Below are 26824 nucleotides of genomic sequence, written 5' to 3'. Positions count from 1 at the left end.
GCCTGTAATCCCAGCACTTTGGGAGGCCGAGGCGGGTGGATCACGAGGTCAAGAGATCGAGACCATCCTGGTCAACATGGTGAAACCCCGTCTCTACTTAAAATACAAAAAATTAGCTGGGCATGGTGGCGCGTGCGTGTAATCCCAGCGACTCAGGAGGTTGAGGCAGGAGAATTGCCTGAACCCAGGAGGCGGAGGTTGCGGTGAGTCGAGATCGCGCCATTGCACTCCAGCCTGGGTAACAAGAGCGAAACTCCGTCTCAAAAAAAAAATAAATAAATAAATAAAAATAATAATAATAGTTTGTTTTAAACACTTTCTTTAAAAGCTGTCTTGCTTTTTGTTGGAAGCCCTATCCTATGTAGCTGTTAGACATGCTTACAGGCGCATAGTACATTCTATGTCCTTGTACTTTAACCAAGATATCTGTGCTGAACGTGCTCACCGGCATGTCCCAGCTCGCAGCCTATGCCCCTTCCTTATTTGGACTTCCCTTTTTTGCTCTCCATTGCTTGTCCCTGTTTAGAAAAGTTTCAAGTTATTAGCCAATCGGGTTTTAGTTTAGATTGTAAGGTCTGGCCCCAGCCAACAGAGAGCAGACACAGCAGTAAGAACAACCCCAAATGCATAAGAAATAAATTTGTCTGCTTTCCTTTGTTCATTGTACTCTCATGGCAAGATCGCTGGTGGGAGTACCCTTTCTGCAGGAAGTAAAATGAATTGCTTTCCTGAGAGATCCTTTGTCCCAGTAACAATTTTTCTTTGCAGCACCGAGCATCTCTTTCCAACTTCTATTTCCAACATTTAGGGATCTCATATAAGTAGAACCATACAGTATTTGCCTTTTCATGACCAGCTTATTTCACTCAGTCTGACGTCCTCAACGTTCATCCGTGTGGTAATATGTGTCAGAATCTCCTTCCTTTGTAGGACTGAATAATATTCAATTGTATGAATAGACCACATTTTGTGAAAAGAAATATGTAATAATGCATCACTATCCTCTTCCTGACTCACTGACTTTTCTGCTCTTCACTAATGTTAGCAAAACCCATCCAGGTATTTCCTTTGATGTTCCAGGTCCAGAAACAATATCAAAAGTGGTTTAGAGAGATGGTCAAATCAAAACCTGAGTCTGAGACATACACACTTTCCAGCAAAGTGGGTTCTGACTCAAAACCCAGTGAGGTAAGTGAACATGTGAATTGTTCTGTTTTACATACTCCTCTCCTGACACTGCAAACCCCCTCTAGTTTTGGGGAGTTTTTTGTTTGTTTGTTTTTTAAGTTCTGAGGTTACATGTGCAGGACGTGCAGGTTTGTTACATAGGTAAACGTGTACCATGGTGGTTTGCTGTACCTATCAACCCATCACTTTGGTATTAAGACCAGCATTAGCTGGGCGCAGTGACTCATGCCTGTAATCCCAACACTTTGGGAGGCCGAGGCAAGCGGATCATCTGAGGTCAGGAATTCAAGACCAGCCTGACCAACATGGTGAAATCCCTTCTCTACTAAAAATACAAAAAAAAATTAACCAGTCTTGGTGGAGGGCGCCTGTAATCCAGCTGCTTGGGAGGCTGGGCAGGAGAATCCCTTGAACCCTGGAGGCGGAGGTTGTAGTGAGCCGAGATTGTGCCATTGCACTCCAGCCTGGGCAGCAAGAGTGAAACTCCATCTCAACAAAAAAGGGAGGCACTGGGTGCGGTGGCTCATGCCTGTAATCCAAGCACTTTGGGAGGCTCAGGTGGGCGGGTTACAAATTCAGGAGATCAAGACCATCCTGGGTAACAAGGTGAAACCCGTCTCTACTAAAAATACGAAAAATTAGCTGGGCGTGGTGGTGGGTGCCTGTAATCCCGGCTCTTGGGAGGCTGAGGCAGGAGAATCACTTAAACCCGGGAGCTGGAGGATGCAATGAGCCAAGATCACACCACTGCACTCCAGCCTGGGCGAGTGTACAAGACTCCATCTCAAATTTAAAAAAGGAAGCCAGGTGTGGTGGTGCATGCCTGTAGCCCCAGCTACTTGGGAGGCTGAGATGGGAAGATTGCTTGAGCCCAGGAGTTTGATACCAGCCTGGGAAACATAGGGTAGTTTTGAGGAGCTATTCTTAGTACAAACTCCCCTTCCTGGAGGGTATGACGAAGAGTCCTTTTCCTGATAGCCTGGGATTACAGGCATGCACCACCACACCCAGCTAATTTTTGTATTTTTGGTAGAGACAATGTTTCTCCATGTTGGTCAGGCTGGTCTCAAACTCCCAGCCTCAAGCAATCCACCCACCTCGGCCTCCCAAAGTGCTGGGATTATAGGTGTGAGCCACTGCCCCCAGCCCAAGATCAGGAGTTTGAGACCAGCCTGGGCAACAACGTAAGACCCCGTATCTACAGAAAAATATCTTATGCTTTTACTTTTTAGGCACAAAGTTTGAGTAAAAAGCTAATAGAGAAACTCTTTCTCTATGGACAATTTTGACCTTGTGTTAACTTTCTAGCTCTGTTCCCAAGAAACTTGATAAAGTTGGAAGATCAGTTATATCTCCAGGCAATGCTGCCTATAGGAAAAGTCATGCTTGACTTGTAAGTTGCATCTGGATGGGAAATTCTGTGAATTAACCATAAATACCAGGAAGGAAGACATAACTTTGAACTTCTTACACACGATAACTCCTATAACTAGGCTAGGAACCACTAAACTCATAGGCTTCTACAGGAGATGTTGGTTCCTCTATGGAGCTTGGGGCTGTTAAACCAAGCTGTAAGTTGTGGGGTGCAAAGAGAGTAATTGTTGAGTTCTACAGTGTGTCAGGCACTATGTTAGATAATGGGCATTCAAAGAGGAACAAAGCCAATGAGACTCTAATCATTCTTCATAGACAAAAAACATCCAGGAGCTAAAATTCCAGAGTCGGATATTATATCTGAAAACTTATCAAAAAGAATTCTTCTTCTTGCTGAATTTTTGATAAGTCTTCCCACTCTAACCCAAGGAAGACCACATTTGCCCTAGTATTTTTAAATGCTAGGAGATCATGCCATCCTTGCCTGCTGGTTCAAGCTGGGTTTAAAGCACTCCTGCTCTTTCTCCCTGTTATTGATTTCGTTTGTTTGCTTTATTATATTATTACATCTGCCTTTAATCTAAACCTCTTTTATGGGGGGATGTTTTTCCAGGATAAGTGAAGAGAAAATATTAAAACTAGAACATTCAACTCCATATGGAAAATCATACCTATGGATCTCTTTGGCATTATGAAGAATGAAGCTTAGGACAAGAGAACTCATGAAACATATCATCCTTGGAGAGGAAATAAACAACCTTTACTTCCTGAAGTGTTTGTTCTGTGTAATAGGCTCTCAATAAATGTGTGGTTAATTGCATCCCCCTTCACTATGGTGTGTTCAGTCAATGCTTGTCCCTGGAAACCCAAATCACGACCACTGCAAATATTTCCTTTACTTTTTGTAAATGAAGAGGTCCTTTTCCTCAAGTTCTTAGTCTAACTCATTCTAAACTTACTCTTTTTTTAAAACAGAGTTTCACTCTGTCACCCAGGCTGGAGTGTAGTGGCATAATTGTAGCTCACTACAGCCTCAAACTCCTGAGCTCAAATTATTCTCCCACCTGGGAGAATTCCAGGTGGGATTACAAAGTGCTGGGATTACAGGCATGAGTCACCACACTTGTCATAAACTTGCTCTTTGAACTCATTCATTCCCTCAAATCATTGGCTACCTACTGCCTTTACTTCTTTGCTGATACAGGCTATCTTTTTTTTTTTTTTTTTTTTTTTCTTTTTTTGAGACAGTCTCTGTCACCCATGCTGGAGTGCAGTGGTGTGATCTAGGCTCACTGCAACCTCTGGCTCCTAGGTTCAAATTATTCTCCTGCCTCAGCCTCCCAATAGCTGGGACTACAGGTGCATGCCACCACATCCAGCTAATTTTTGTATTTTTAGTGGAGACAGGGTTTCATCATGTTGGCCAGGCTGGTCTTGAACTCTTGACCTCAAGTGATCCACCCACCATGGGCTCCCAAAGTGCTGAGGTTACAGACATGAGCCATTGTACCCAATGAGAGATTTTAAGTGAGCTATGATTGCACCACTGCACTCCAGCCTGGGTGACAGAGTGAGACCTTGTCTTTAAAAAAAAGAAAGGAAGAAAAGAAAAGAAAGGAAATGGGTCTGGGCACAGTGGCTCACACCTGTAATCCCAGCACTTTAGGAAGCTATGGCAGGTGGATTGCCTGAGCTCAGTAGCTCAAGACCAGCCTGGCCACCATGGCGAAACCCCATCTATACTAAAAATACAATAATTAGCTGGGCATTATGGTGCTCCTGTAATCCCAGCTACTTGGGAGGCTGAGGAGAATCACTTGAACCCAGAGGGCAGAGGTTCCAGTGAGCTGACATCACACCACTGCACTCCAGCCTGGGCAACAGAGTGAGACTCTGTCTAAAAAAAAGATTGGTGGAAGTTGATAATTATTTCGACCTCACAAAGCCATGGTGAAGATTCAATGAGAGCCACTGCATTTATCTACCACGTAGTACATGTTTGATAAACCATGGTTATTATTTTTATCCAACTGTTGATCCCCTGGACCTAAAGTGGTAAAAACAACCTCTTTCATGTTTACCTCTCTGTCCACAATTAGACAATCATGAGCGATGTGGAAAGGAGCTAGGTTGGAACCAGCTCCTCCAGGCTCCCCTCCGCAGCATGACCCAGAGATGTGACCACAGCCCCCAGCTTCCCCATTTCTCAATACACGTATCAGAGAACACTCAATTTCCCTCTTCTGAAATGTGAGATCTTCCCCTGACCCCAGATAAAGTTGCTTGCCACAACAGCCCCCTGGATGGATGGTTTACAACTCCACATCCGCCCACTCAGCAGGCTGCGGACAGCACCGGAGCTCGCTTTGGTGGTGATGAATTGGGGCAAGTGCAGGGGTGGGCGGAGGTGAGAATAGAGGACAGAGTTGATCAAAACTCAGTAGTGGGATCATTCGTGCCTGTGAATTGCCACTGCACTCCAGTCTGGGAAACATACTGAGAACCCACCTCCTAAAAATAACGTGGCCAGGTGCAGTGTCTCACGTCTATAATCCCAGCACTTTGGGAGGCCAAGGCGGGCGGATGACATGAGGTCAGGAGTTTGAGAACAGCCTGACCAACGTGGTGAAAGCCTGTCTCTACTAACAATACAAAAATTAGCTGGGCATCATGGCAACCCAGCTACTCAGGTGGCTGAGGCATGAGAATCACTTGAACCCAGGAGGCAGAGGTTACAGTGAGCCGAGATCGCACCACTGCACTCCAGCCTGGGTGACAGAGTGAGAGTCCGTCTCAAAAAATAAAAAAATAAGGAAATAAAAGAGCAAGTAGATTTAAAACAAATCAAAGAAACAGGAAGTGAAATCAGCCCCAGCCTTCCCCACCCTTGCAGTCTCCTTGCCATAATCACCTGTTCTCAGACAAAACAGGAAAGAGTCTGCTAGTAATGAAGGGTGATTGTTGATGAATACATTGATCACAATCCTTGCACTTTGGAAGCTGAGGCAGGAGGATGGGATTGTTTGAGGCCAGGAGTTTAAGCCCAGTCTGGGCAACATAGCAAGACCCCTATCTCTACAAAGAAAACATTTTTTAATTAGTTGGGTGTGGTGGGGCACACCTGCAGTTCTAGTTATATGTACAGGAGTCTGAGGAGGGAGAATCACTTGAGCCCAGGTGTTTGAGGCTGCAGTGAGCTATGATTACAACACTGCACTCCAGCCTGGATGACAGAGTGAGACCTTGTCTCAAATAATAAAATAAGGCCAGGCGTGGTGACTCACGCCTGTAATCCCAGCACTTTAGGAGGCTGAGGCAGATAGATTACTTGAGGTCAGGAGTTTGAGACCAGCCTGGCCAATATGGCAAACCCCGTCTCTACTAAAAATACAAAAATTAGCCAGGCATAGTGGCACGCACCTGTAATCCCAGCTATTAAGGAGGCTGAGGCAGGAGAATCACTTGACCCTGGAAAGCAGAGGTTGCAGTCAGCCGAGATCACGCTGCTGCACTCCAGCCTGGGTGATAGAGCAAGACTCTATCTCAAAAAAATAAAATAAAATAAAATAAATTGATCCGTTTGGAGAATGTCTACCCATTCTTGCATGCAATTTGGGGATTGTCCAAAGGGAATACTATGTTGAGTGTTCCTAGCCAGGAGTAATACCAGCCCTCTAATTGATGTTTGGTTGTCACGTGGCCGGGGGTCACTCTGGCCGTTTGTGAATGCTATGGGCCGAATTGTGCCACCCTTCCCAAGTGCATATGTTGAAATTCTAATTCCCAGGACCTCATAATATGACTATATTTGGAGACAGGATCTTTAAAGAGGTCATTGTAGGCCCAACCCGGTGGCTCACACCTGTAATCCCAGCACTTTGGGAGGCCAAGGTGGGCAGACCACTTGAGCCCAGGAGTTCAAAACCAGCCTCGGCAACATGGTAAAATCCCGTTGCTACAAAAAATACAAAAATTAGCCAGACCTGGTGGTGTGCACCTGTAATCCCAGCTACACAGGAGGCTGAGGAGGGAGGATGGCTTCAGCCTGGGTGGTGGAAGTTGCAGTGAGCTGAGATCGTGCCACTGCACTCCAGCTGGGGCAACAGAGCAAGATCATGTCTCAAAAAAGAAAAAAAAAAGAGGAGGAGGAGATTAGAACCCAGACACACACAGAGGGAAAACCAGGTGAAGATACAGAGAGAACAGGATCCTCTACAAGCCAAGACGGGAGGCCGCAGAAGAAACTAATCCTACCAACACCTTGATCTTGGACATCCAGCCTCCAGAACTGGGAAAATGCATTCTGTTGCTGAAGCCACCCAGTCTATGGTCTTTTGTTATGGCAGCCCCAGCAAACTAACACACAGTAGACAAGGAACACCCAAGGAAGTGGCATTTGGAGAAGCACTAACATTGCAAGAGCTAATAGCCCAAGGAAGTTCACACAGAAGTAAAGTGATTTTTTTTTTTTTTTTTTGAGATGGAGTCTTGCTCTGTCACCCATGCATACAGTGGCATGATCTCGGCTCACGGCAACCTCCACCTCCCCTCCTGGGTTCAAGCAATTCTCCTGCGCCAGCTTCCCAAATAGTTGGGATTACAGGCACAAGCCACAATACCTAGCTACTTTTCTTGTGTGCTTTTAACAGAGACGGGGTTTCACCATATTGGCCAGGCTGGTCTCGAACTCCTGACTTCAGGTGATCTGCCAACCTCAGCCTCCCAAAGTGGTGTGATTACAGGCATGAGCCACCATGTCTGGCCAGTAAAGTAAATAATATCATCACTCACAGACAGCTCAAGGGCACGTGTTGGCAGATATGTCCATCGTTGTCCTGTGTGGATCTGACCAGGTTAAGGCCTGGCCTGGCCACACTATGTAAGTCTTGCTTTTCAGCTGGTATGCCTTTCTAGAAGTTCCAGGGGCCAGCCAGGTATGAGGGTGCACGCCTTTGGTCTCAGCTACTTGGGAGGCTGAGGCGGGAGGATTGCCGGAGCCCAGGAGGTGGAGACTGCTGTGAGCTATGATCGTACCACTGCACCCCAGCCTGGGTGGCAGAATGAGATCCTATCTCAAAAAAAACAGGATAGAAGTTTTATGGGCCAAGTCTTCTGGCAAAGGTCTGATTCTGCCACTTAGTTTGTGCAAACCTCACTCAAGACATTGAGAAAGTTGCTTGTAGAAAATAATTTTGATGGCTTCTGGGTTATTTGTGCTGTTTAAGACGAGGAAGGAAGCAGTGTCTGGAGGGGGGACACAGGGTGGGTATGGAAGCTCTCCTGTCTTCTCCGCTGACGTTCTGTAATTGTTAGGTTTGTAATTTGCACTGATGGTGGAGACGATGTGAGACCAGCCCACTTAACGTGCAAGGCAGACCCAAAGGTCTAGCTCAAAGGCAAATTTTGCTGTCTGTCACCACTTTCAAAGCTTTTGTTAAAAAAAAAAAAAAAAAAAAGACAGGGAAGGTAAAATAAAAATAAAAATATTGGCCAGGTGCAGTGACACATACCTGTAATCCCAGCACTTTGGGAGCCAGAGGCAGAAGGACTGTTTGATCCCAGGAGTTCGAGACCAGCCTGGGCAACATAGTGAGACCTCACCTCTATAAAAATAATAATAATTTTGAGCCAGGCACAGTGGTTCACACCTGTAATCCTAACAATCCGGGAGGCTCAAGGAGGAGGATCAATTGAGGCCAGGAGTTTGAGACTGGCCTGGGCAACATAGTGAGATTCCCTCTCTTTAAACACTACAAAAAGTTAGCCAGGCATGGTGGTGCACATGTATAGTCCCAGCTAACTCAGGAGGCTGAGATGGGAGGATCACCTGATTCCAGAAGTTTGAGGCTGCAGAAAAGGGAGCCCAGTCCCAGCAGAGGTGCCACAATGTTTCATCCCAGGTTCAATAGCAGCCCCAGGGTCCTCAGAGCTAGTACCACTTCCCAAGAGTCATGATCAGGAACTTGGTGACGATCCCTTCAACCCTAGAACTGGGAGACCTCCCACCCCCAAACCCTGAGTGCCCACCCAGCTCACCATCTACTGGGGGGAACCCAAGTCTTCACTCTAGAAACAGCCTGACTTGCATCCCTGGAAACTTGCTGCATCCAGGGTGCCAATCCTGTCTGGGGCACATCTGTGTCCATTCATGAAGAGGCAAGGCCGTCCGTGAAAAGTCAGAAGATTCTCATCTTGAAGAGTGAGGGACGCTCGAATATGAACCCCCAGCCTCAGCCCTGAGCTTCAACAGGAACACTTCCGCTCGCAAATCCAATATGTAGATTTGTGGCAAGAGAGATCATTCCAGGTGCCGTCTTTGTTCATGCTAGCGCAGTCCTCTTCTTGGATGTTATTGGGTTCCTCTGGCTCCCAGAAGCTGGATGGAGGAAAAAGTGGGCAGAGGGAGGGGATTTTTTAGGGTAGTGAAACTCTTCTGTATAATACTGTAATGGTCAATATCTGGCATTATGCATTTGTCAAAACCCGTATCAGGCTGGGCACGGAGGCTTACACCTGCAAGCCGGACACGGTGAGCCACCATGCCTGGCCCTGAATCAATTTCTGAATCTGGTCAGTTTCTGCCTTGTCTTCCAAGGACTCTTTCCTTTACAGCCTCCCAACCCAACCTTCCCAACCTCCTAGGAATTGTCACGTCTTAGGTCACGTAGGGTCTGCTTAAAGCAGAGCCTGATTCAAGGACTCAGGAGTGGGTTTTTTTTTTTTCTTTTGAGACAGAGTTTCACCCTTGTTGCCCAGGCTGGAGTGCAATGATGCAATCTCAGCCCACTGTAACCTCTGCCTCCCAGGTTCAAGTGATTCTCCTGCTTCAGCCTCCAGAGTAGCTGGGATTACAAGCATGCGCCACCATGCCCAGCTAATTTTTGTGTTTTTAGTAGAGACAGAGTTTCTCCATGTTGGTCAGGCTGGTCTTGAACTCCTGACCTCAGGTGATCCACCCTTCTCGGCCTCCCAAAGTGCTGGGATTACACGGGTGAGCCAACGCGCCTGGCCATGTATGGAATTTATTAAAGGATGTTCTTAGGAGGGAGGTGAGGGAAGCTGGATGGAGAAGGGAAAGGAATTGAACAGGATAGTAGACTCAGATGGCCCTAGCCTCAGCCTGACCCCACAGAGACCACTGGGATATAAACAGCATCAGAGTCATCCCAACTTGTCATAAGGGGTTCAGGCTTATCTTAGGCTGTCACTGGTTGTGAGCTGACCCCAATAGAGTTGGGTAACATATTCAGTGAGCACACTCCCATTCAGCTGGGAACAACTTTCTGGAAAAAGCATTCCTGTGAGCTTTTAGTAGCCAAAGTTCCACTGGGCGCGGTGGCTCACACCTGTAATCCCAGCATTTCGGGAGGCTGAGGCAGGTGGATCTCTTAAGGTCAGGAGTTCAAGACCAGCCTGGTCAACATGGTGAAACCCTGTCTCTAAGAAAAATACAAAAATTAGCCAGGTGTGGTGGCAGGTGCCTGCAATCCCAGCTACTCGGGAAGCCGAGGCACGATAATCACTTGAACCAGGGAGGCAGAGGTTGCAGTGAGCCAAGATGTTTCCACTGTACACCAGCCTGGGCAACAGACCAAGACTCTGTCTCAAAAGAAAAAAGGAACCCAATGTTGGAAGAAGCCAGGCACCTTCAATGCCTCACCATGCCAAATACCAGCTCTCCAGAGAGTTATGGAATCTTCAGTTAAAAATGAGATTTTGGCCGGGCATGGTGGCTCACACCTGTAATCCCAGCACTTTGGGAGGCCAAGGTGGGTGGATCACCTGAGGTCGGGAGTTCGAGACCAGCCTAGCCAACATAGTGAAAGCCCGTCTCAACTAACAACACAAAAAATTGGCTGAATGTGGTGGCAGGTGCCTGTAATCCCAAGTATTCAAGAGGCTGAGGCAGGAGAACTGTTTGAACCTGGGAGAGAGAGGGTGCAGTAAGCCGAGATCATGCTATGCACTCCAGCCTGAGCAACAAGGGCAAAACTCCTCAAAAACAAATGGGGGAGAGGGAGAGAGATCTTGTAGAGATTATCCTCTAGTTTGTTTTTTTTAAAAAAATGAGATCCTGGCCAGACACAGTGGCTCATGCTAATAAATCCCAACACTTTGGGAGGCTGAAGTGGGAGGATCACTAGAGCCCAGAAGCACCAGGCCAGCCTGGGCAACTCAGCAAGACCCCATCACTACAAAAAAATTAAAAATTAGCCAGGTGTGGTGGTGCACACCTGTAGTCCCAGCTACTCAGAAGGCTGAAGTAGGAGGATCACTTGAGCCCAGGAGCTGGAGGCTGCAGTGAGCTGTGATCACACCATTGCACTCCAACCTACATGACAGAGTGAAACCCTGTGTCTTTTTTTTCATGAGATCTTGCTCATTATTTTGGCAAATCAAAATCCTCCTCATCAGGCCTGGTGTGATTCACCTGTAATTCCAGCACTTTGGAAGGCCAAGGCCGGAGGATTGCTTGAACTCAGGAGTTCAAGACCAGCCTATGCAACATGGCAAAATCCCATCTCTACAAACACGTAAAAATTGGCCAGGCCAGGTGTGGTGGCTCATGCTTGTAACCTAGCAATTTGGGAGGCCGAAGCTGGCAGATCACTTGAGGCCAGGAGTTTGAGACCAGCCGGGCCAACATGGCGAAACTCCGTCTCTACTAAAAATACAAAAATTAGCCAAGCGTGGTGGTGTGCAGCCTGTCTGCTTGGACTGAAAAGACGCCAAGCACACAGTGAAGAGGGAATGCTGGCGGAGGGGAGGGTGGTGTACCAAAATAACAAACAATGCCACCTGTGCACACACACACCCAGCAATCAGGGTCTCTAGGCCCCTTCTGTGCCAGGGACAAACCCTTTAGAGGTTAGGTGATGTGGAAGTCCAAGGGGCAGCAGAGGGACTCAGGAGACTTAAAGCAACGGCAATTTACCAAACGGGACAAGAGCTTTTCTGTATTTAAAATTAGTAGAGGCCAGGAGCAGTAGTTCAAGCTTGTCATCCCAGCACTTTGGGAGGCTAAGGCGGGCAGATCACTTGAGCTCAGGAGTTTAAAACCAGCCTGGGCAACATGGTGAAACCCCAACTCTACTAAAAGTACAAAAAACTAGCCAGGCGTGCTGGTGCGTGACTGTGGTCCCAGCTACTTGGGAGGCTGAGGTGGGAGGATTACCTGAGCCTGGGAGGTTGAGGCTGCAGTGGGCCGAGATTGCACCACTGCACTCCAGCCTGGGTGACAGAGTGAGACCCTGTCTCAAAAAAATAAAATAAGGCCAGGCACAGTAGCTCACACCTATAATCTCAGCACTTTGGGAGGCTGAGGTGGATGGATCACCTGAAGTCAGGAGTTCAAGAACAGCCTGGCCAACATGGTGAAATCCCATCTTTACAAAAATTAGCCAGGTGTTGTGGTGGGCACCTGTAATAGCTACTCGGGGGACCAAGATGGGAGAATCACTTGAAACCAGGAGGCAGAGGTTGCAGTGAGCCGAGAGCGCTCCACTGCATTCCAGGCTGGGCAACAGAGAGACTCCATCTCAATAAATAAATAAAAAAACAAGTAGAGCTGTACCGGTAAGAACCAGCTCCTGTCTCCTTCAATCACATACTCCATCACCTTCTTCTCTCCCCATGATCAGGGCCAACAGAGGAAGTAGAGAGACCCCAGGAAACCCGGGCACTTGCCTTAATGTCACAGGAGACCCATCCAGCCACCTCCAGTTCCCTTCTTGTTCCCTGTCATTCAGCCCCAGCCAGTATACCCGTGGAGAGCCGTGAGCTTTGGCCACAAAATTCTGCAAATACAAACTCCATTCAGCCAGCCATTCCTCTACATGACCCTCGGGGCGAGAACCTACGCCTTACCCTGTCCCACACATTTAGGGCTTGGGAACGTCACCTCCCGAACCCCGTCCCCATCCCCATGGCATGCAGAACAGGACCAGACCATCCTCCCACTGTAGCATGTGTGGCGGGAATAATCGTGCTACTTTCTCTCATGCAATCTGCGAAATGCTCTGTGCCTCAGCTTCCTCATCTGTAAAATGAGTTAACATTAGCTACCTCCTGGTAGTGTTGTAAGGATTAATTTTTTTATTTCTTTGAGACGGAGTCTCGCTCTGTCACACAAGCTGGAGTACAGTGGCACGATCTCGGCTCACTGCAACCTCCGCCTTCCTGGGTTCAAGTGATTCTCCCACCTCAGCCTCCTGAGTAACTGGGATTACAGGTGCACGCCACCACACCTCGCTAATTTTTGTGGTTTTTAGTAGAGACAGGGTTTCACCATGTTGGCCAGGCTGGTCTCAAACTCCTGACGTCCGGTGATCCACCCCCCTCAGCCTCCCAAAGTGCTGGGATTATAGGCATGAGCCACCACACCCACCCTAAATGTTTTTTTTTTTTTTTTTTTGAGACAGAGTCTCACTCTGTCACCCAGGCTGGGATGCAGTGGTGCAATCATGGCTCACTGCAGCCTCCCAAAGGTCACTGTAAGTCTCCCAAAGAGCTAGGATTACAGCTAGGATTGCTGTGCCTGGTCTCATACTGTAACATCTTAGTATTTAGCATTATGACATTTAAGTGACATTTTTAGCAATAGTAACTGATGTGTTTTGGTTTCTCTTGCACTTTTGCCCCACCTGTAGCCTTAATCTGCATCCAAACAGCACAGGAGTTCATTGTTTCAGGGAAAGAAAGAAGGAAGAGGAAAAGTAGGTTTCCTGGCTTTGGTATTTCAAAAGCCCAGACCCTTCACAAAGTGCCTCATACCTGTAATCCCAGCACTTTAGCCAAGGAGGAAGGCTCACTTGAGCCCAGGAGTTCGAGACTAGCCTGAGCAACATACTGAGACCCCATCTCTACAAAAATTTTAAAGAATGAGTCAGACATGATGGTGCATACCTATAGCCCCAGCCACTCAGGAGGCTGAGGTGGGAGGATCCCTTAAGCCCAAGAGTTCAAGGCTACAGTGAGCCGTGAATGCACCACTGCACTCCAGCCTGGACAACAGAGCAAGAACCTGTCCCGAAAAACAATCAAAATCCTGGCAGAGCGCGGTGGCTCACACCTGTAATCCCAGCACTTTGGGAGGCCGAGGTGGGCAGATCACTGGAGGTTGGGAGTTCAAGACCATCCTGACCAATAGGGAGAAACCTTGTCTCTACTAAAAATACAAAATTAGCTGGGCTTGGTGGTGCATGCCTATAATCCCAGCTACTCGGATGGCTGAGGCAGGAGAATCGCTTGAACCCAGAAGGCGGAGATTGCAGTGAGCTGAGATCTCACCATTGTATGCCAGCCTGGGCAACAAGAGCAAAACTCTGTCTCAAAAAAATAAATCAATAAAAATCCCAGACCTTTGGAAGACAAGAAAGGACGTATGTCAAAGATTAATGATAGGGAAGAAAATATAGTTAGAAGCAACTCCTCTCCAGACAAACTAATTTACGGCAAAAGAAATCAGACCAGTGTGCCTAGGCATGGTGGCTCACACCTGTAATACCAACACTTTGGGAGGACAAGGTGGGCAGATCACGAGGTCAAGAGATTGAGACCATCCTGGCCAAGGTGGTGAAACCCCATCTCTACTAAAAACACAAAAATTAGACGGGCGTGGTGGCAGGTGCCTGTAATCCCAGATACTCAGGAGGCTGAGGCAGGAGAATTGCTCGAACCTGGGAGGCGGAGGTTGCACTGAGCCGAGATTGCGCCATTGCACTCCAGCCCAGGCAACAGTGTGAGACTCTATCTCAAAAAGAAAAAAAAAGAAAGAAAGAAATCAGACCAGTGGATGCAGTCAGGGGCAGGGAGGGATTACTAGAAAAAGGAGATGAAAAAACTTTCTAAGGCGGTGGAAAGATTACAAATATTGGTTAGTTTCACAGTTACACAGGCGTATGCATTTGTCAAAGTTCACTGAACATACACCAAAGACGTGTGCCTTTTACTACATGCAAATCACATCTCACTCACCCACCCAACTTATCACCAAACCAAGATTCCTTAAAATATGGGGAGGTCAAAGTGCTGGGATTACAGGCGTGAACCACCCCGCCCAGCCCATTTTAGACGTTTTGATTGCCCGTGATAGTTATCTAATGAGTTTAGGAAAAGTTATGATTTTGTAGCTCATCTAGCTTTTGTTGCTGTTAGGATGTGAGTAACACTCGTCTCAGCTTTTTACATCCTGGAACGCTTCGTGTTTTAAGAATTTTTTACTAGAATCTATTTCATATGTTCTACTGTAGACAATGCCAATTGATGTCTGCTTTTATTTATTTGCAGTTTCGATTTCTTCTTTGACCCAAAGTTATTTAGTGACTTTAAAAAAAATATTTCTTTTTTTGAGACAGAGTCTTGCTCTGTCTCCCAGACTAGAGTGCAGTGGTGTGATCTCAGCTCACTGCACCCTCCGCCTCCCAGGTTCAAGCGATTCTTCTGTGTCAGCCTCCCAAGTAGCTGGGACTACAGGTGCCCACCACCACGTCCAGCTCATTTTTATATTTTTAGTATAGTCAGAGTTTCACCATGTTGGTCAGGCTGGTCTCGAACTCCTGACCTCAGGTGATCCACCCGCCTCTGACTCCCAAAGTGCTGGGATTACAGGTGTGAGCCACCGCAGTCAGCTGAATTTAAACATGTTTAAGGTGATTGAAATTTTTGTAAAAAAAAAAAAAATGTATATATATAATCCTGTAGTTATACCCATTGTGTTCAAAGAATGTGAGCAATCAAATTTCTGCTTTGAGAAAAAAAATAAAATGTGGAGAGGTAGGGCCACCATGGGAAGGAAGTAATAGATGTGGAGACCACAAGTCCCAGAGAGAAGAATCCGGCATCTCGTTTCCGGCGAGCACCAGGCGATGGTAAAAACCCCAGGTGGGTTTAGAGACTCTAAAAAGCAGAAGGAGCCTGGGCACTATTTCCTGGGTAAAGTCCCAGGGAGGGGACAGGAAATCAGAGAGCAGAAAGGGTTCCTGTCCCATCAGGTTAGATGGAGGCTTAGAAGGCCTCATGGTGTCTTAGATCCCGGAAGGGGATAGAAGGAGCAGAAAGATCTCTTGTGCCCAAGAACAGCAAGAAAAGACCTCTAGGCCCAAAAGGCTTTGATGATGAAAGAGTTGTCCCAATGACTGAGTCCCAGAAAAACAGAAGACTCTAACATTTAGAGAGTCCTTGCCATTTCTATGAACCAACATCAGAGCAGTTTAAGAAGAGGGAACTCGGCCGGGCGCAGTGGCTCATGCCTGTAATCCCAGCACTATAGGAGGCCGAGGCAGACAGATCATCTGAGGTCAGGAGTTTGAGACCAGCCTGACCAACATGGAGAAACCCCATCTCTACTAAAAATACAAAAATTAGCTGGGCATGGTACCATGCGCCTGTAATCCCAGCTACTCAGGAGGCTGAGGCAGGAGAATCGCTTGAACCTGGGAGGCAGAGGTTGTGGTGATCACGCCATTGCACTCTAGCCTGGGTAACAAGAGTGAAACTCCATTTCAAAAAAAAAAAAGAAGAGGGAACTCATGTGTCTTGGTCATCACTGGATTCTCATGATGTAGAATAGTCTTCAACACATAGTAAGTGCTCAGGAAACGTTGGTTGAATTAATGAATTCAGAAGTGAGCTATGGGCTGGGCACGGTGGCTCACGTCTCTAATCCCAGCACTTCAGGAGGTCAAGGGGGGCGGATCACTTGAGGTCAGGAGGGAGAGAGCAGCCTGGCCAACATGGTGACACCACAACTCTACTAAAAAAAAATACAAAACTTAGCCGGGGGTGGTGGTACCTGCCCTGTAGTCACAGTTACTTGGGAGGCTAAAGCAGAAGTTTCGCCTGAACCTGGGAGGTGGAAGCTTCAGTGAGCCAAGATCATGCTACTGCACTCCAGCCTGAGCAACAGAGCAAGACTTCATCTCAGAAACAAAAAAAAGTGAGCTATGCTTCTTTGTACAGATTGCCTCATTGGATCCTTATCATGACTCACTGGAGCAGGAATTATCATTATGCCCATTCTGTAGATGAGAAAACTGAGGCACAGAGAGTTAAATAACTTTCCCAGGATCATTCGGTTTGTAGATGTCCTAGTAGATACCAGTTTGGAGTGAAGACAACAAGGACCCAATGTGTGAGCTCCTCCACCTTGGCCCCATAAAAGCTGTCCCCATTTAGAAGTAAAATGGGGGACCCCAATTGACTGAGAGTAAATGTCCACCAGCCCAGTAGAATGAGAACTCAAGAGAGAAACTAAAATGAATAATTTAAAGGAAATGTAGTTGTATTTCTTGTGAAACTGAGTTAGGGAATATGATTTGTACCTGCCTCATTTACACTATCTAAATTAATTCCTCCAAAAGCCCTGTTTTGGCCAGGCACGGTGGCTCATGCCTGTAATCCCAACACTTTGGGAGGCCAAGGCAGGCAGATCACCTGAGGTAAGGAGTTGAAGACCAGCCTGGCCAACATGGTGAAACCCTGTCTCTACTAAAAATACAAAAATTAGCCACGTGTGGTGGTGCACACCTGTAATCCCAGCTACTCGGGAGAATCGCTTGAACCCAGGAGGCAGAGGTTGCAGTGAGCTGAGATCGTGCAGCCGCACTCCAGCCTAGGCGACAAAACAAGACTCCATCTCAAAAAAAGAAAACAAACCCTGTTTAACTACTCATACAAATAATGCTATGAAACAGAGATATAAAAAACAGAAGAGACACACAGGAAAAAAAATCAGATGATAGACCTAAATCTAACCCAATCAGTAATTATATTAAATGTACATGTTCTAAAAATACCAATTAGGCTGAATACAGTGGCTCATGCCTGTAATCCCAACGTTTTGGGAGGCAGAGGCGAACGGATCACTTGAGGTCAGGAGTTCCAGACCAGCCTGGGCAACATGCAGAAACCTTGTCTCTACACAAAATTTTAAAACTTAGCTGGCGTGGTGGCGCGCACCTGTAGTCCCAGCTACTTGGCTGGGGGGCTGAGGTGGGATCACTTGAGCTCAGGAGGCCAAGGCTGCCGTGAGCCAAGATTGCACCACTGCACCCAAGCCTGGGTGACAAAGTGAGACCCTGTCTCCCAAAACACACAAATAAATAAATGAAAACACCAATTAAAAGCCAGAGAATGTCAGATCAGATTTTGAAAACCCAAATCCAACTATATACTGCCCAGAAAAAAATATATAATGACATTTTATTTTTAAATATAATGACATAAATAAATTAAAAGTAAAATGGGGCTGGGTGCGATGCCTCACGCCTGTAATCCCAGCACTTTGGGAGGATAGGGCGGGCAGATCACAAGGTCGAGAGATCGAGACCATCCTGGCCAACATAGTGAAACCCCATCTCTACTAAAGATACAAAAATTAGCTGGGTGTGGTGGTGCGCGCCTGTAGTCCCAGCTGCTCAGGAGGCTGAGACAGGAGAATCACTTGAACCTGGGAGGAGGAGATTGCAGTGAGCCAAGGTGACAGAGAGAGACTCAAAAAAAAAAAAAAAAGTAAAATGATTAGAAAACATAAACCATGAACCTAGGCAACACAGCATGACCCTGCCTCTGCAAAAGTAAAAATAATTTGCTGGGTACAGTGACAAGTGCCTGGTAGCCCTAGCTACTCAGGAGGGTGAGGAGAGAATTGCTTGAGCCTAGGAGTTTGAGGCTGCACTGAGCTATGGTTATACCACTTCATTCCAGCTTGAATGAGAGTGAGACCTTATCTCTGAAAAACAGAGGAAAAGAAGACATAAACCATGCCGTAGTGGTATGCCTATGCTCAAGACCACAGACTTGAAAGCCAGCTACCCAGGCTCAAATCCCTCTAGGTGTAAGTGACCACAGGCAAGTTGCTGAAGCGCAGTGTACCTCGGTTTCCTCATCTGTGAAGTACAGATGGATACATGTTGTGTACAAATAGTGATACTTCCTAAATTGTAGCAGCAAGTCAGTAAAGCTGTTTACGAATATTCCAATCCTCCTTCTGGTTGCACACAGGTGAGACTTATTTCCCTACCACCTTAAAAGATACGTGTGTGCATGTGACTTCTTTGTGAGCAAAAATAAGTGGAAACTCTGACATCGATGTGTGATTTGTCTCATCTACTCTTTTTTTTTTTTTTTTGAGACAGAGTCTCTGCCCAGGCTGGAGTGCAATCGTGCAATCTCGGCTCACTGCAACCTCTGCCTCCTGGGTCCAAAACAATTCTCCTGCCTCATACTTGCGAGTAGCTGGGATTACAGGCACCCACCACCACATCCAGCTAATTTTTGTATTTTTAGTAGAGACGGGGGGGTTTCCCCATGTTGGCAGGCTGGTCTTGAACTCCTGACCTCATGATCCGCCCACCTCAGCCTCCCAAAGTGCTGGGATTACAGGCATGAGCCACCGCGCCCGGCTGCCTCATCTTCATTCCCCATTGGGCTATGGAGACTGTCTGTTACTGCATCATAAAATAACGTCTTCTGACTGACATACTGATTGACAGGTTGTCATGAGGCTTGCCTATGTTAATGAATGTAAGATGTAAAGCGTTTGGAATACAAGCTGAAAAATAGAAATTGCTACCTACAGGTATTCATTATTGTATTTTCAAGTTAGAGATAAAACTGAACCTTGAAACTTGTAGAGGTTAAATCAACACAATCAGAATTCGAACTCAAAAACAAAGCATATCTTCTTAACTTCTGCATGATGCTCTTAGGAAGATCTTGATGCTAAAGTTTTAGTAACCGAAAAGTAATTCTAGTTACTGCCACCCAGGGAAGGGAGGGATGTGTGCATCCTGAAAGAGAAGCAGGCTGTCCCTGAAGGTTCTCAAAGGTTCAGTGGGAACAACTCACGTGCTCAGCAAAACTATTGATGATGACCAAGTGTGAGTAATTCTCCTGGCAGAACATCCGGGCTCCATCCCATGACTTCGTGGTTGGGGAGAAGTAGTAACACTTGCTCTCAAAGGGGAGCCAACCTTCAGGACAGGTAACTCGGGAGCAGTCTGGGAACCGGACAGGATGCTGTCAGGATGGCCCCAGAACCTGAGCCATGTACATTGTATGCCACATACAGTTGTGCAGGCTGTACACTGCTCAACTCCAGGGGAGCACCATTCACGTAGACTGCACTGAGAATCACTTCAGTGGAGTAATGTAACGTGCCAGCTCTGCCATGGCCCTCGTCCCTGGGCAATTCCCCAAGTCTCACTCACCTAATAAGCCCCAAAGTTCCACCAGGGACTGGTTGGTGTCAGCTCTTACACGGTCAATGTCATGCTTCAGGCCAGCTAGCCCTGCCATGCCAGTCACTGTCAGAAGGGATGGGCTTGAGGGTTAGAGACTCAGAACCCACCCCATCCAACCACCACCGACTGCAGACACATCACAGAAAAGCAAAGTTGGCGCTCCCCACTGTGTCCACATTCCAGTGGGTCATGCTTGAGCTCAAAAACCACATGTACAGTGCTCAGAATCCAAGAATGGCTCAGAGGAGGGATGAATCCCTGGGACCTGGGGAAGAGTAAGGATGGTAGGCACCCTGGAGGAAGTGGGTTTTAAAGGAAGGCAATGCCGGGCGCGGTGGCTCACGCCTGTAATCCCAGGACTTTGGGAGGCCAAGGCAGGCAGATCACGAGGTCAGGCGATCGAGATCATCCTGGTTAACATGGTGAAACCTCGTCCCTACCAAAAATACTAAAAATTAGCTGAGAGTGCCAGAACACGCCTGTAATCCCAGCTACTCGGGAGGCTGAGGCAGGAGGATCACTTGAACCAGGGAGGTGGAGGTTGTGGTGAGCCGAGATCACGCCATTGCACTCCAGCCTGGGCAACAAGAGCAAAATGCCATCTCAACAAAATAAATAAATAAAACAAAGGAAGAAAGTGGTTTGATAACCGTGAAGTGAGGAAGAAGCCCACCAAGCAAGGACTATCCTAAAAGCAAAGATACAGGCTGGGCGTGGTGGCTCAAGCCTATAATCACAGCACTTTGGGAGGCCAAGGTAGGCAGATCATTTGATGCCAAGCGTTCAAGACGATCCTGGCCAACATGGTAAAACCCTGTCTCTAATAAAAATACAAAAATTAGCTGGGTGTGGTGATGCATGCCTGTAATCCCAGCTACTCAGGAGACTGAGGCAAGAGAATCGCTTGAACCCCGGAGGCAGAAGTTGCAGTGAGTCAAGATCACACCACTGTGCTCCAGCCTGAGCAACAGAGTGAGACTCTGTCTCAAAATAAAAAATTAAAAAAAAAAAAAACTAAAAAAGAAAGTGAAAATAGCAAGTATGTTGCAGTGAGCTGGCAAAGCCTATGAGAGTGGAGGGAAAACTCAGAAAACCTTGAGATCAAAGTAGAATGAGCTCAGATGTCTGGATCCTTTATTTTATTTTTTTTAGACAGAGTCCTGCTCCAACCCACAGGCTGGAGTGCAGTGATGTGATGGTGGTTCATTGCAGCCTCGACCTCCTGGCCTCAAGTGATCCTCCCACCTCAGCCTCCTGAGTAGCTAGGACTACAGGCACAAAATACCATGCCTGGCTAATTTTTTTTTTTATTCTTTGTAGGAACATGGTCTTGCTAGATGGGGCATGGTGACTCATACCCATAACCACGCCAGCACTTTGGGAGGCCGAGGCAGGTGGATCACCTGAGGCCAGGAGTTTGAGACCAGCCTGGCCAACAGGGTGAAACCCCATCTCTACTAAAAATACAAAATTTAGCCAGGCATGATGGCGCATGCCTGTAGTTCCAGCTACTCTGGAGGCTGAGGCAGGAGAATCGCTTGAATACAGGAGGCGGATGTTGCAGTGAGCCGAGATCACGCCACTGCACTCCAGCCTGGCAACAGAGAGAGACTCAAAAAAAAAAAAAAGTGAAAGAAAGAAAGAGAAAGTGCTGTGATTACAGGCAGATGCCACTGTACCTGGCCCAGTGTGTATTTTATACATAGACCACATCTCCACTTGGACTGGCCACATTTCAAATAGTCAACAGCCACATGAGGCTTGTGGCCACCATATTGGATGGTGGAGGTCAGGGCACATACACACGCATGCACACCTCACAGGGACAGGGGCTGTGTCTGACATGTTTACCATTTTACCCCCCTGCTATCTAGCACAATGGCCAGCAAAGACAGGGATGAGGGTGGATCTTGGAGTTGGATCTGAGGATTGGGTTAAGGCCCAATAGGAACGGCACGAAGGAATGGGTGGAAGCACTCACCATTTGCTCGCCACATCATCTGCTGAAAGCTTAACATTCTCAGTTCTTTCACCAACTCCTCGTCTATGAGCAAGAATCCAAACTGAGCCCAGGTCCTCCTGCGCACCCTCCCCAGTATCTCCCCATGTCCCATCCTGACCCTACTCACACTTCGTCAGGGTCAAAATGAGACCAAAGCAGCTCAGGATCAGGGAAGTCGCCACCAGCAGACACAGACACACTATCAGCCTCTTCTGGCAACACCCAGGACCTCCAGATGTCTGACTGAGCCAGCGCGCTGGAGCTGCTGGGGAGTGAGGATGGGGACAGAGAGACTGATACTGGGGCTTCAGAGAGTGAGGCAGAGACCCTTAAGCCTTTCTCCAAGAGCAGGGGACAGAAATCTGAAGTCATGACTGTTTCAGCAGATGAGGTCAGCAAGAGAGGGTTAGGAGAGTGAACCCTGGGGAGGCTCAGGGTCCTTTTGATGCACTTACTGTGCACTAAGCATCATGTTGCATCCTTCTCTTTTTCCTTCTTTCCTTCTTGAAACAAGGTTTCACTCTGTCTTCCAGGATGGAGTGCAATTAGCTCACTGCAACCTCTAACTCCTGGGCTCAAGCAATCCTCCCACCTCAGCCACTCAAGTAGCTGGGTCTACAGGTGTGTGCCCCTAGGCCCAGCTAATTTATTATTTTTTTTTGTAGATGGGGGTCTCGCCATGTTGCACAGGCTGGTCTTGAACTCCTGGCCTCAAGCAATCCTCCCTGCTGCAGCCTCTCAAAGCGCTGGGATTAGAGGTGTGAGCCACTGTAATCCCAGCCTACATCCTTCTTATCTTATTGGAGTCTCATCCTTATTATGTATATTATAAGTATTATTCCCATTTTGAAAGTGAGTAAGCTGAGGCTTAATGAAGTTAGTCATGACTTGGACCCAGCTTTCTACTTAGAATCTACGATGCATCATCCCCTACTCTCAAGAAGCCCCTACCCAAGTTGCTCCTAGGTCAAGGAAGCTTGTGGACCCCAGCTTCTAGAGCAGAGAACATTTCCCATATCTTATGCAAGCAGACACCCTGAGTTTCTGGAGATCTGGACTAGACTCAGAGAAGAACAGCTTCTTTTTTTTTAATACGGTCACTACCAACACCATCACTACTTCCACCATCACCATCATCACTACCAACACCATCACTACCTCCACCATCACCACCATCATCTCTACCAACAACATCACTACCTCCACCATCACCACCATCATCACTACCAACAACACCATCACTACCTCCACCATCACCACATCATCACTACCAACAACACCATCACTACCTCCACCATCACCACATCATCACTACCAACACCATCACTACCTCCACCATCACCACCATCATCACTACCAACACCATCACTACCTCCACCATCACCACCATCATCACTACCAACAACACGATCACTACCTCCACCATCACCACCATCATCACTACCAATAGCACTGTCATCCCCCACACCAACACTGCCTTCACCATCACCATCATCACCAACATTGTCATTGTCAACAATACCATCACTACCTCTACCATCACCAACACCATCACTACCACCATCACCATCACCATCCAACTATCACCATCACTCACTCCACTATCACCACCATCATCAGTACCAACAATACCATCATCACTAACATCATTACTTCCATGATTACCAACAACACCATCAATACCTCCATCCCCATCACCACCATCATCACTAACTCCATCATCACCACAATTATCCCTAACTCCACCATCACCATCAGCACCAACACCATCATCACTACCTCCACCATCTTTACCACCACCAACCATCGTCTTCCTTTCCATCATCTGCTTCCTCATCCTTCCATCACAATCACCAACAGAACCATAAGTGCCATCATCATTATCAAAAACAAAACAACCACATACCGCCAGTCCTCAGAAGGACAATACATGTTTGCAAACTCTAATCTCAAGGAAGAGCTGTCTTTCTCACTTAGAGTAGTGCTTACTAGACTAACTCAGAACAGTGTGGCAGGTCCTGAAGGAGCACCTTCTTAAAGGAGAAGTTTTTCTGACTCAGGGTCTCACTTTAGAGCCATAGGTCTCAATCAAATACACTAGCCACTGTCAGAGGGGAAACAGGAGGACGCCTGCAGGGCATGAGAACTTACCGGCCAGGGGTGGTTGCAATGGAGAAGGCTCCAGATCCACAGCTGGGAGAAAGGGGGAGAGAGATTTATTCAGAAGACACGGAAAGACTGTCTTCCAAGATTAACAACCTCTGCTTTATTCTCTGGTCAGAATTTAGGGGGCTGGCTGGGCACAGTGGCTCATGCCTATAATCCTAGCATTTTAGGAGGCCATGGCAGGTGGATCACTTGAGGTCAGGAGTTCGAGACCAGCCTGGCCAACATGGTGAAATCCCATCTCTACTAAAAATATAAAAATCAGTCTGGCATGGTGGCTCTTGCTTGTAGTTCCAGCTACCTGGGAGGCTGAAGCAGGAGAATCACTTGAACCCCAGAGGTGGAAGCTGCAGTGAGCCAGATGGCACTACTGCACTCCAGCCTGGATGACAAAGTGAGACTCTGTCTCAAAAAAAAAAAAAAAAAATGGTGATTGAAAGGAAACTTCCAGGTGTCACCTCTTAGGCTTCTTGAAGGGTCTTCCCACTGCTCATCCAGTTGAGGAGGTATGCAGGTGACAGCGGCGAGGTCCAGTCCTGGAAGAGATGAGAAAGTCATTCCAAGAAGGGCCTCAGCCAGGTGAGCAGGATGACCCCAGCCCTCAGCTATCACCTGTCGTCTTCCGGGGCTTGCAAGGAAGTGGGGGTTTCTCTGTTTTCTTTTCTGAGGAGGGAGGAATGGCTGCTCAGGCCCAGAGCATGGCAAAGCCATCTCTTGTTCTCCTACACCCTCAGCCCAAACTCACCTGCCCGTGGAGGTCGTGGTGGAGCAATTGAACCTGGAGAAGAGAAGCTCAGGGTGAGGGCTGGGCTGAGGATGGGAACGCATCAAAAGGAAGTGATGGAAACAGGGTCAGGATTGCAGTGGAGGGTTGGAGATTGGCTTAGAGATGGGGTTAGACGTGAGAATGGAATTGGGATGAGGGATGGAGATGGGATTAAGCTAGAGTAACCAACCAACATGTATCTCCCTTTATTTATTTATTTATTTATTTATTTATTTATTTATTTGAGATAGAGTCTTACTCTGTTGCCCAGACTAGAGTGCAGTGGCACCATCTTGCCTCACTGCAACCTCTGCCCCGTGAGTTCAAGCAATTCTGCCTCAGCCTCCCAAGTAACTGGGATTACAGGGGTTTGTTACCATGCCCGGATAACTTTTGTATTTTTAGTAGAGACAGGATTTTGCCATGTTGGCCAAGCTGATTTCAAACTCCTGACCTCAAGTGATCCATTCACCTCAGCCTTCCAAGGTGCTGGGATTACAGGCATAAGCCACCATGCCTAGTTGTATTTTTTTTTTTTAGAAGGAGTCTCGCTCTGTCACCAGGCTGGAGTGCACAATCTCAGCTCATTGCAACCTCTGCCTCCCAGGGTCAAGCGATTATCCTGCCTCAGTCTCCTGAGTCGCTGAGAGAACAGGCACCCGCCACCACGCCCAGCTAATTTTTTGTATTTTTAGTAGCGACAGGATTTCACCGTGTTGGCCAGGATAGTCTTGAACTCCTGACCTTGTGATCTGCCCTTCTCAGCCTCCCAAAGTGCTGGGATTACAGGCATGAGCCACTGTGCCTGGCCTATTTTATTTTTTAAATACAGTGCCTTGCTCTATCACCAGACTGGAGTGCAGTGGTGCCATCATAGCTCACTGCAGCCTTGAACTCCTGGGCTCTAGCAATCCTACCACCTGGGCCTCCTGAGAAGCTGGGACAACAAGCACACATCATCACAACTGGCTAATTTTTTTAATTTGAAAAAAATTTTTGTTGTTGTTGTATAGCTGGGGGTCTCACTGTGTTACCCGGGCTGGTCTCTATTCTGGGGTTCCATCGATCCTCCCACCTTGGCTTCCCAGAGTGCTAGAATTACAAGCATGAGTCACCCTGCCTGGCCCAAACATCCACTTTTTTTTTTTTTTTTTTTTTTTGTGGAGATGGGGGTCTTGTTATATTTCCCAAGCTGGTCTCAAACTCCTGGCCTCCAGTGAACTCCTGGCCAACTGATCTTCCCACCCTGGCCTCCCAAAGCAGTGGGAATACAGACACACACCACTGCAACCAGCCCAAACCTCCACTGTGACATCCTCTGATCAGACTCTTGTTGAACCCTGGGCCATGCCTTGGGTTTACTGAGATCCAAGCCTAAGTAAAACCCTGGGCTTTTGGTGGTAATGACAGGAGATTGAGGAGCCCGCAATCCACTCCCAGTTTCTCAAGCACCAGCTTTTTGACTCAGGACTTTGCAGCCAACAATTCTCTCCTGTGCTTCTCTTCTGAATAAATGTCTACTTGGCCAGCCGCGGTGCCTCACGCCTGTAATCCCAGCACTTTGGGAGGCTACGGAGGGCGGACCACCTGAGGTCAGGAGTTCGAAGCCAGCCTAGCCAATTTGGTGAAACCCCTTCTCTACTAAAAATACAAAAATTAGCCAGGCATGGTGGTGGGCACCTGTAAGCCCAGCTACTCAGGAAGCTGAGGCAGGAGAATCACTTGAGCCCAGGAGCTGAAGTTGCAGTGAGCCAAGATCGCAACACTGAACTATAGCCTGGGCGGCAGAGTGAGATTCTGTCTCAAAAAGAAAAAGGAAAAAGACATGTCAGGCCAGGCACGGTGGCTCACACCCGTAATCCCAGCACTTTGGGAGGCTGAGGTGGGCGGATCATGAGGTCAGGAGATCCAGACCAGCCTGGCCAACATAGTGAAACCCTGTCTCTACTAAAAATACAAAAAAAAAAAAATTAGCTGGTCACGGTGGCACGTGCTTGTATTCCCAGCTATTCGGGAGGTTGAAGCAGGAGAATCGCTTGAACCCAGGAGGCAGAGGTTGCAGTGAGCCAAGATTATGCCACTGCA

At 47.4% G+C, this 26824-nt stretch overlaps 2 protein-coding genes across 14 annotated transcripts in view; one reads left to right on the top strand and one right to left on the bottom strand.

The window, feature by feature from the left end:
* The window catches only part of ADGRE3 (adhesion G protein-coupled receptor E3), a 52247-nt gene extending 48856 nt beyond the window's left edge, over nucleotides 1-3391 (top strand). For all 3 annotated transcript variants that reach the window (XM_032265708.1, XM_032265707.1, XM_032265706.1), the window contains 2 exons: nucleotides 1081-1188; nucleotides 3176-3391. In XM_032265708.1, the coding sequence (XP_032121599.1) occupies nucleotides 1081-1188; nucleotides 3176-3184 (117 nt within the window). In that variant the 3' untranslated portion in view covers nucleotides 3185-3391. The remainder of the gene's footprint in view (nucleotides 1-1080; nucleotides 1189-3175) is intronic.
* Nucleotides 3392-8302: 4911 nt separating this feature from the next.
* CLEC17A (C-type lectin domain containing 17A) overlaps nucleotides 8303-26824 on the bottom strand; it is a 36453-nt gene continuing 17931 nt past the window's right edge. For 2 of the 11 annotated variants that reach the window (XM_032265768.1, XM_032265771.1), the window contains 10 exons: nucleotides 24719-24751; nucleotides 24586-24636; nucleotides 24432-24509; nucleotides 23959-24000; nucleotides 21935-22072; nucleotides 21787-21849; nucleotides 19773-19868; nucleotides 19411-19562; nucleotides 12250-12359; nucleotides 8806-8938 (listed from right to left, as the gene is read on the bottom strand). In XM_032265768.1, the coding sequence (XP_032121659.1) occupies nucleotides 8806-8938; nucleotides 12250-12359; nucleotides 19411-19562; nucleotides 19773-19868; nucleotides 21787-21849; nucleotides 21935-22072; nucleotides 23959-24000; nucleotides 24432-24509; nucleotides 24586-24636; nucleotides 24719-24751 (896 nt within the window). Of the gene's footprint in view, nucleotides 8939-12249; nucleotides 12360-19410; nucleotides 19563-19772; nucleotides 19869-21786; nucleotides 21850-21934; nucleotides 22073-23958; nucleotides 24001-24431; nucleotides 24510-24585; nucleotides 24637-24718; nucleotides 24752-26824 lie in introns of all 11 variants that reach the window. The other 9 variants (XM_032265764.1, XM_032265765.1, XM_032265767.1 and 6 more) reach the window with 9 other exon arrangements.

This window comes from Sapajus apella, unplaced genomic scaffold (assembly GCF_009761245.1).
Source record: "Sapajus apella isolate SASKATOON/1434 unplaced genomic scaffold, GSC_monkey_1.0 scaffold152, whole genome shotgun sequence".
NCBI lineage: Eukaryota > Metazoa > Chordata > Mammalia > Primates > Cebidae > Sapajus > Sapajus apella.
Note: the sequence above shows the minus strand (reverse complement) of the source record. Positions and strands in the feature narration are given on the sequence as shown.